Raw genomic sequence first — 10,865 nt, 5'->3', positions numbered from 1 at the left:
CTTTTCTTCCATGCTCACTTCTCCACCTCTGCTTAGCTGAGTTCCAGCCAAGAACAAAGTAAAGCTACAAAGTAAATGCATCAATCTTTATGTATTTAAATACACCTCTGAATATCCTGCCAACTGCATTCCTGAACTCAATATGTATTGTACTATTATGGTCATCTTTCAAAGTAGCCTCGCTTCAAGCCTGCTTGACCATAACAGCCCACTGCCAGGAGCGGACCCATTCCTCCTTGCGGCCTGCCGCAGTGACCTCAGGAAATGCATTCTTGTTTTATGACTGGGCTCCTGTGTCTGCACCCTAACAACAAGTCATTGGATTTCTGTAATACCTGCACTGGCTCTCCAACAGCTGGACTTCTGAGTTCCCATCCTGTCCTGCATTCTATCTGGACCTTAACTCATCCACATGACTCATCCTTTTAGTTGAAACACATTCCAGTTCTGTATCAAGTAAGGGAATCTTGAATCTGCACCCATGCCTAGCCCCACGTTCCCTTTGATTCAGGCTGGGCTGCCTGGATTCATCATTCTGTTGATTCCCTGACCGTCAGTCACATTTGTGGATGTACAGGTTAATAAGGTAAGTACTTAAGAAAAGGTAATGCCATGGAACCAACACAGTTAAGTGAATAAAATACACCAACTATACAAAAATGAACAGATGGCATGGTTTTAAGAAAAAAAGCAGCCCAAGAGGAATGGGGGTGGGAGTTATATCATGTACAGGTACAAATTCTCTATGATGAATGTGATTGTCATGTATATCTAAAATGTACCAATAAAATCTAATCTTAAAAAATAAAAAAGCAGCCCACATTCCAATAACTATAACACACTGGGTGAGCCATATAACTCCTATGAGCTTCAGTTTCCTACTCTTCAAGTGACAATAAGAAGACGATTACAGAAGCAGTCTCTATCTATGAGAGTGAAAAAAATTACTCAAGTCTATCTTCTTTGAAACCCAGATACTAGGGACTCATTAAACTTTGAGAGGATCACCTTTTTAGGTGCCATGGCATAATGCTATAATCCTATCTACTCAGGAGGCGGAGGCAGGAAGATCACAAGGTCAAGCCCAAGTCGGACAATTTAGCAAGACCCGTCTCAAGATAAAAGTTAAAAGAGACTGGGGGCACAGCTCAGAGACAGAACCCTTGCTAGCATGAGATCCTGGGTTCAATCCCCAGTATCACAAAAAGGAACGGAGGGAGCTACCTTACACACAAAGGTTGGGAATGCCTGGATTAGCAACCAGACATTCTCAGTAAGTATGAATGGGCTTATATCTGGAATGGTGGCTTGGCCAAGGCTCTGAGAAATCACTGCCATATGCATATTGACATTTCTTAGTAAGTGCCACAGCAAGGGAGTCCTGTTCTAGAGGATCACCACGGTCTCATAAACATCTATGACTCCATGATTCTAATAATGGAGACTTCGATACACTGGTATACTCAGAGGGGCAAGCTCTTGAAATTACTTTTTTCTTTAAGGAAGATAGGTTTGGGTTGCCACATGGACATACTCAAGTCCGCTGAAGCATTTTTAAAGTTGTAGTCTGTGTACTTAAAACACGGCAAGGTTACTACTGGCCACCCCGAGATGCACCCACAAAGAGTCTGTTGAAAGCTCTGTAACAGGCAAAAACAGCAATCTCAACAATTCTGCATGTTTCATAGTGCCTAATTCAGTGACCTTGAAAAATATGCTTTGCATAGAAAAATGGACCAAAAAACCAGGTGTGGTGGCACACTCCTGTAATTCCAGCACTCGGGAGGCTGAGGCAGGAGGATCAATGTGAGTTTGAGGCCGGCCTGGGCTACAAAGTGAGTCCAAGGCCAGCCTGAACTGCATAATGAAACCCAGTTTCAAAAAGAAAAAAAAAAAAAAAAAAGAAAGAAAAGGAAATAAATAAATAGACCAGACAGATATTGAAGGAAGTTCTAACCAACTAATCTAACAAAAAATAGGGCTATAAATTCTGGACTCCTTGGGAAATTCAGAAAAGTCTTGTAGAATGAAGTGGACCTTAAATTGGTTTTAAATGATGAGTGAGGGCAAATACACGGATTTGGGAAGGGTGCCTGTTATACAAAATAAAAATTAAGAAGCCATGGAAAGTGGAGGAAAAAAGAGAAAATACACATGCTGAACTGGAGAACTGGGTTAATGAATGAAGACACGTAGCTCAGGTGTGCATACACAATATGAAGCTGAACATGTTCCTCTCTGTATTTGCAGTCGAATCCTGACCTATACACTAAACACAATGAGAAAAAATGTACTTTAGAAAAAGAACATCCATCAATAACAGAGGGGTAAATTTTACGCAAATATCCAATTAAGAAACATCCTTGGCTGGGAATTCAAGAGGCCTCTGCAAGTACATGGGAAGTTCTGAGATGTACATTCTTAGGACAAGGAATTCTTTCTTCAAATTCTAAATGAGACTGAATGATCACAAACTGGTAAAGAAACCACAGATTTAAATAAAAATCAAGTCCTTTTAAGACCCATTTGTCAGAATTTAAGAAAATATATTTTCAATAAAATATGCTACTACAAAAATGGTATTACTTTTATTCCTAGCTACTTTTCTAGGGCTGAATATAATGTGTGGTACTCAGTACAAAGCATGAAGATATAAAGTCTGATAAATGAGAGGAAAAAAGTTTTTACTTGACAACTCAACTATATCACATTACATATGGAGAAGTAGAGCATTTCATACAACCAAAATAACATTTAAGAAACAGTATACCCATTTAAAGTCAAAAGACTGAGTAAAGTATTTCTCACACACTTATGCAGGTGGGTGACAAACCAAAGAGATAGTACAACAGTGCCCTCTACTGGATTTAACTCTTAAAGATAAACCTGAAAGAACTGACACACTCCTAAAGCATTTAACTTTTAAAAGGACTTCATGGAACGCTCCTTTCCCATAAATGTAAATTTAGTCTAATATTAGCATAAATACGGAACAGTCACTCTGTAGCAGTTTTAGTGTGGTGTGAAAGTGCAGAGAAATCAATCATGAACATGAAGTAACAACAACAACAAAACCCACTAAAATATTTTTCTTAAAACTAGGTAGGTAGAGTCTTGAAGCTGGAAAGGCTTAACATGCTCTTCCTTCTATGTATCTCTTCCAAGTTTGTGCCCAGCCTTAGCTTAAATATCTTGGTGCTATGAAACTCCCATCTCTGTCCTGTTCTGGATAATTCCTTACACATGTACACTACTTCCCATCTCATTCTATCCCAGCAGGAGTCTAATGCTTCTTTCACAAGGAAGCTCCCTGAGTACGTAAGGAAAGCAAATTCACCCCCACTGAATCTTTTACCCTCCAAATTAAATAACCCAAGTCCCTTCAGCAGATGTCTCTACTACAATGAATGTACCAAATCCTCTAACTGTGTATTCTTTATTGCTGTTACAACAACTCCCACAAATTTAGGTGTTTAAAAAAAGAAATGGGCTAGGCGTGGTAGCACACACCTGTAATCCCAGCACTCAGGAGGCTGAGGCAAGAGATTGCTGTGAGTTCAAGGCCCACCTGGGCTACAAAGTTCAAGGCCAGCCTGAACTGCACAGTGAAACTCTGTCTCAAAAAGGCAATTAAAAAATAAAAAATATAAAACAAGAAATGTATTTATAGTGTTTTAGGTCACATGCCCAACACAGGTCTCACTGAGCTAATATCAGGTGTCAATAGAGCTGTATTTCTTTCTGAATGCTGTAGGGGTAAACCCATTTCATTACTTCCTCTAGCTTTGAGAGGCCACCCACACTGCTTGGTGCATGGCCTCCTTCCTCCATTTGCAAAATGAGCAATGTTGTGCCTCTCTGATCAGTCTTTAGATAATCACATCTTCCTCTAATTTGGACCTCAGCTAGGGAAGGCTTTCACGGTCCTTTGTTTTGTTTTTTGAGGCAGGGGCTCACTGTGTAGTCCAGATCAGCCTTGAACTCAGTGTACAGCTCAGGCTAGCCCTGAACTCATTATCCTCCTGCCTCAGCCTCCTGAGGGCTGGAATCATGGGTGTACACCACCACACCCATCTCAGCGAAGTTATTTTTAATGTCTTGTAATTAGGTTTAAAAACCACCTAGTAATCTAAAATGATCCCATTATAGTCTTTAACCTTCATCACAGCTGCAGGAAGCCTTTTTTAATGTAAGGAAATATATTTTCAAACTCAGAGGCTGAGGACTGTATCAAATTCCCTCCCATTTGTTCCTTCTAAAGTGGAAAGCTCCACCTGAACATGGCACTCTGAATGGCCAGTGCTATGTAAGACAACTAAGCCAGGTGTGGTGGCTCACTAATCCCAGCACTTGGGAGGCTGAGACAGGAGCATCACAGTGAGTTCAACGTCAGCCTGGCCTCGTAAGTGCCTGTCACCTTCCCCACTCCAAATACTGTATGTTATGGCTTAAATATGAAGTGTCCCCCAAAGACTCATGTCTTAGGGCTTGATCCCTAATTCAGCAACATCCAGAAGCAAGGCTTCTGGAAGGCAATTAGATCACTGGGCATCAATGATGAGTTCATAGCTGAATGTGCTGTCAGGAGGGGGGCTTCACTGGAGGTAGGCCGGGGGGAGCGTAACCTGGAAGGGTCTGTTCTTGTCCCCACTCCCTTCCTTTCTCTCTTTCTGGCTCTTCCTCTGTGCTCCAGTTCTTCATGGCAGCCATGAGATGAGCAGCTCTTCTCCACCCTTCCATTGTAATCCTGCCTTGGAGCCAGCAAACCATGCACTGAATCCTCGAAACCATGAGCCAAAGTAACCCCTCCTCCTCTAAGTTGTGTACTCCAGGTATTAGGTCACAGTGGTGGAATGCTGATCATGTACTACACTCCCATCTCTGGACTAAGATCCAAAAGGTCATCTCTATCATATCCCTAATTCTTACAGCATAGTTATATACTTGTCATTAATTCTTTACTAACACCTCTCAGCCTTTTCTGTTAACACAGATTCTAAGCCAGTCCTGCCTCATCTTTTACTTGGAAGTTGTTTTTTTAAACCCAAGTAAAGACCTATGGTTTCTCCTATTAAATTTCATATTGTTAGATTTTTCCTTGTTCGAAATCTTTTGGGATCTTAATTCTAAACACTCCACCTATCTGCTATACTCAACTATGTCATGTATACCTATAGTATACACTGTATCACCACTGATAGAAATTATGAACAGGACAGAGTACTGCCTTAGTTACTTTTCTCACTGTTGAGACAAGACACCTCTCATCAATGTAAATGGTTATGATTAGAACCCATAGGTGCAATCTGAGATTACAGAATTTTTTTTATATTTGATTTTATAGTATAAAAAATATAGTTTTATGTTTATCCTTTCACTTAACAAACAAAAACAGCTAAAGTAAACACAAGGGTATTTCTCTCCTCTCTATCATTGACTATAAGAGAAGCTACTTTTTACATTTTACTCCAGAGAATAAGAAAGTTCCTCATAATTGAAATGACCCTATCCTAGGACTACTATAAAAATGTTCATGTCTGCTTAAAAGATCTCTGGAGTTCTGAATGAATCTCTTTCTCTGATACCATGCCTCACTAACAGTTAACGCTCAGTAAATGTCTGCCACTGAATGTGTATCTTTTAAAAATATGGTATCGCAGCTGGAGTTAGACCAAGTATTTAGCATTTGGAAAGCCGTGGGTTTTCTTGGGAGGCTGAGGCAGGAGGATCACTGTGAGTTCAAGGTCAGCCTGGATTACACAATAAGTACAAGACCTACCTGAACTATATAGCAAGATCTTGTCTCAAAAACAGAAGCAAAGGGGCTGGGGGTTTAGCTCAGTGGCAATGCGCCTACCTCGCAAGCGCAAGGTCGTGAGTTCAGTTCCCGGTAAAGAAGAAAAACCAAAAACAAACAAAAAAAAAAAAAACAGAAGCAAAGCCAGGCGTAGTGACACGCCTATAACCCTAGCACTCAGGAGGCTGAGGCAGGAGGATCACTGCAAGTTCGAGGCCAGCGTAGGCTACCAAGTGAGCTCAAGGCCAGCCTGACCTGCATAGCAAGACCCTGTCTTAAGAAGACAAAAAAAAAAAAAAGGAGGATGGGGGACCAGTGGAAAGCTCTGGGTTGATCCCAAGCACCAAAACAAAAGAAAAAAAACAGGTAGTTCTGGGATGAATAAACTAACTGGAACTAACAATTCCTTCTTTCATCCATTCACTTAACAAGCATTTGGTAAGCAGCTATAAAATGCTTCAATCATTCAATGAATACACAAAATAGAAAAAAAACAGGATTTCTATACGCCCATGCTTTGAGACATTCCCAGTGTGCATTTCACATGTGTGTGCAAATGATCTTACCTCTCTTACCAACACCTGCGGTGGGTAGGAGACTGAAAACACCAAGCTGGTGAATTCAAAGCCAGAGGTCTCGACCTTGTGGCATACCTAAAAAAGGGTTACAGTCACGTAAATCCCCACAAGTTGCTGAAAATACTACTCTCATCTTCACATAACCATCCGGTTCAGGAGATAACATTACAAAACTTCCAAACTTTCTCCTTTGAGGGCTAAGAATGTAGCTCAACAATAGGGTACTTGCTAGCACGCACCAGGACCTGGTTCCATTCCCAGCACCACAAAATAAAACAAAACATCCCCCTCATAAACATCTTGGATTTGCTCACTATGATCCAGAAAGCTAATATCATAAGGTATGAAAATAGCCAGAACTGACACCTGCAAAGTAATCTAAGTGTCAAAATGGTTTTCTATTAAGTCACCTCATAATTTTTAAGTGTTTTCAAATAAAAGGAAATCAAATATAGCATTCTTCACTACAGGAAACCAAAGGCAATTCCACATGCAGCCATTTACTTTTTACCTAGCTATAACACTTATCTTTTCTAGGTAATAACAAGAAAAACTTTTAACTCTAGTGATGTTAAAGAACAAGAGGAAAGCAAACCGCTATATTTTTCTTCAGCTGAGTAGCACTAGTGACTGCAATACATGGGCACAGTTCCTTAATCTTCAGATATGTTGACACGAAGGAATGTCAGAGTAGCAGGCTTGTTTTTTTTTTTAAGTTAAGAAAACATCTTAATGATTCATTGGTATGAAACAAGTTGAAATGAGTGGTACTGTTCCTTTCTGTACAAGAATTCTAAGCCTTAAAACTGAAACTCTCTATATAATTATACCTGTAATAGAAATTATTTACCTGTTTAACGAACTCTTTCTCACAGAATTCTTGCAGAATCCCTAGACAAACATTGCACACAGTTAAATCCAAGTTCTTGGAATCAGCGCTTCCATCTCCAACAGAGCTCCCACCCTCTCCGTTTTGACTCAGATCATCAGTCCCGTCTTCCAACTCCTGTAGCCTAATTTTCTTGGGAGCGGGATTTGAAACTTCCAAAATTAATTCATCTTTTTCAGTTTCCAAATATTTCTGTAGATCATGGAGCAACTCCTGAAAAAGTAACAAAAGAAAAAGCAGTCACCCTTTCACAATGTCCTTAAAGATTTCTAGATAAAATGAAGCAGGAAACATGAAAATTCTGACCCATCAGAGGCTTGTACAACACTGACTTATATAAATTCTGAAGCAATCAGTTTACTTTCGTGGCCAGCATTAGCTTTGTAAGAAATTCAAGGACTTAAATAGTTCCTATTACATATGTGTGAATATTTTCTCAAAAAAGTTCTATCAGTGATGCTAAAATTCTCAATCTTAGGCAGAAATGCTCCATCAACAAATTTATTAATTTGGTTTGTACTTCTATTGTGAGGGCTATTTGCTTGTTAATTTCAGTAAAACAAACTTCCATTCTAATTAACATATTAAAATACAAACAGGGCTGGGAATGTAGCTCAGAGGTAGAACACCTGCTTGGCATGCAGGAAGCCCTGGGCTTAAACCTTAGCCCTGCAAAAAAAGAAATAAAAGTAAAAGTGAATTTCCATCCTTGCTAAACTAGGATTTAGGATTTAGGAGATTTAACAATCTCCTAAACACTAAAGCCTCATAAATATTTGTTTAACATGAAATTTCATTATTTAGACAGAGACTATAAATCTATGAAGTAAAAAATCATTTTGAGACAATTTATTACACAAAGTGCACAGATACTGGCAGTGCTGAAATTTGGCAACAAAATTACAAATGATTTATATGCATTAATTGAAAGAAGCCCTCTACTGTATTCTAGTTTGTGTAATTTCTGTCATTCCTTGTTTAAGAATGCAAAAGCTGGCATTACTTTGAAAATATTCTATTCATCTAAATAGCCAGAAGACTTTTCTTCTTTCTTCCAAATTAGAGTTTTTATTACTCAGTTGAATATCTTTTTGAAATTCATTTATATTATACTGACTCAAAAGGAAAAAAAAAATCTTTCAAACAAACAATTCATTTTATTGAGACATTAGGTCTTCTATATAACAGAAGTATATATCCATACATATACAGCTAATTATGAACCACACAAATGTTTATTATTACATAATTCCTGTAATGTCAGTATAACACAGTACATATATATGCACATGTACATATTTACTAATGTGAATGGAACAGATCAGAATTTAAGGATATTTAAGGTCTTCAAATATTTTTACTACCTTTATTTATACAAAATGTTACAAATTATAACTGGTAACTATCTCTATATAATACATATTTTGAATCTTACAGCATGGGTATAGAATAATAGACTGTAATATTTTTTTAAAAATGAGCCAGGCATTGTGGTGCATTACTGTAATCCCAGCATTCAGGATGCTGAGGCAAGAGGACTGCTGCGAGTTCGAGGCCAGCCTGGGCTACATAGTGAGTTCAAGTCCAACTTGGACTACAGAGTGAGACTCTGTCTCAGAAAAACTAAAAATATAAGGGGCCAGGCATGGTGATGCACACCTGTAATCCCAGGACCCAGGGGGCTGAGATAAGAGGATCACTGAGTTCCAAACCAGCTTGGGCTACATAGCACGACCCTGTCTCCAAAAAAAAAAAAAAAATGTCCAAGAGACGTTACACAAACCAGTCTTATGACTTCACAACTTCATAGTCACATTGTGTGTAGTGAATATGCATATTAATCATTATCACATAGGTATCACTGCCAATTTTCAAAGTGCTTTCACATACTTTATTAGATACTCTTTTAAAATCAGATGAGGCAGATGTTATCCCCATTCCCATGTACAGAAGAGTAAACTGAAGCTGGAAAATGGTGGAACTGGGATTCAAATCTATGTCTTCTAGCTCCAAATCCTAGGCATTAGATTCAGACAGACTTCAAATCCTAGCTTGCTCATTTAGTAGCTGTGTAACTTTGGGCAGGTTACTTAACCTCTCTGTGTCTCAGTTTCTTCATATGAAAATAGAGACAATCATAGTATGTATGTACCTAATAGGCTACTATGAAGGTTTTTTGGAGTTTTTGTTGCTGTTGTTTTTAAACAGGCTCTCACCATGTAGTGCAGGTTGGCCTTGAACTTGCTTATGTAGCCAGGCTGGCCTCAAACTCACGGCGATCCTCCTGCCTCAGCCTCCTGAGTGCTGGGATTACAGGTGTGCACTACCACGCCCAGCTATTATGAGAATTATATGAAAGCTTGACATATAGTAATGGAAAGCTTTATTACTATTTCCAAAATAATAGGAACTAATCATGTAAGGAAAACGATAGCTACTGCTAACTTCTGGGCAATTATTAAAATAAGAAACAGAGTATGTGTTTGAGTGTATATATTTACACATATATATATATATATATAACTATTTGCCTCTGAAAAGAATGCCACTATTGAATCAAACATATTTCACAAATATGTTCTCTATTTTACGTGAAAGTATTCTACTAAATGACAAAACTGTACATTACCATGAATGTCAAAGGTCTCTATTAACATTTGTTGTCACTAACAGCAGTAATAATGATGATAACAAGCATTTACTTCTATAAGGTCCAAAGCTGCATGTGCCACATTTCTATCATAATGGACTGCATATTCGAAAAGCAGCCCCTTAAGAGTCTATTGCCACTCCCGGCCTCGTAGGCCCCCGGAAGGAGGGCTTCCGGCGCACAGGGAGCCATGGGTGGGGAGCGCCGGTCTTCCGGCTGGCTAGCTTCCTGCCTCGTAGGCTCCCAGAAGGAGGGTCCCAGGTGCACGGGGAGCCTCGGGCAGGGAGCACCAGTCTTCGGACCGGCGGCTCACTCCCGGCCTCGTAGGCCCCCAGAAGGAGGGCTTCCGGCACACAGGGAGCCACAGGTGGGGAGCGCCGGTCTTCTGGCTGGCTAGCTTCCTGCCTCGTAGGCCCCCGGAGGGAGGGCCCCCGGTGCCCGGGAGGCCACAGGGCAGGGACTGCTGGCCCTTGGGCCGGCCCCCAGCCTAACAGGCACCTGGGAGGAGGGGATCTGGTGCAGAGGAAGCCACACGGCGGTGAGCGCTGTTGCACGCCGGCCCTCAGGCTGGCCACCGCTGCTTCGTTGAGAACTACCATGACACAGAGAAACATTGACACAATTGGCCCACCATGCACCGGCTGCAGATGCCCACCCACGAACATGTGTGAATCATTTAAACATGGAGAAACCCCTAGGAATACATGCCATACAACAGGTCACTCTTGCTCCTGCCAATGAGAACCAGAAAAGTCCAGAGTCAGCAAAGGAGCAGCTGGTGAACAAGGTCTCCAGGAGAACATGAGAATACAGACTAAGCCTGAGGAGTCAGAGGTTCCGTGGACTGGGTTCATGAAAACCAGGAGGACCTTGCACAAAACCTGCGAAGACTCTCTGGAAGCCATTCTTCCCCTGACAGTACAGGCTGTGGTGGAGCTCTGGAGAGGTCTG

At 40.4% G+C, this 10,865-nt stretch overlaps 1 protein-coding gene across 5 annotated transcripts in view; it reads right to left on the bottom strand.

The window, feature by feature from the left end:
• The window catches only part of Pus10 (pseudouridylate synthase 10), a 68,532-nt gene that overhangs the window by 51,820 nt on the left and 5,847 nt on the right, over positions 1-10,865 (bottom strand). For all 5 annotated transcript variants that reach the window (XM_005385750.2, XM_005385751.2, XM_005385749.2 and 2 more), the window contains 2 exons: positions 7,226-7,477; positions 6,364-6,450 (listed from right to left, as the gene is read on the bottom strand). In XM_005385750.2, the coding sequence (XP_005385807.1) occupies positions 6,364-6,450; positions 7,226-7,477 (339 nt within the window). The remainder of the gene's footprint in view (positions 1-6,363; positions 6,451-7,225; positions 7,478-10,865) is intronic.

The sequence above is a fragment of the Chinchilla lanigera genome, unplaced genomic scaffold (assembly GCF_000276665.1).
Source record: "Chinchilla lanigera isolate Chin_1 unplaced genomic scaffold, ChiLan1.0 scaffold00023, whole genome shotgun sequence".
NCBI lineage: Eukaryota > Metazoa > Chordata > Mammalia > Rodentia > Chinchillidae > Chinchilla > Chinchilla lanigera.
The sequence above is the reverse complement of the archived record's forward strand: the minus strand, read 5'-3'. Positions and strand labels throughout refer to the sequence as shown.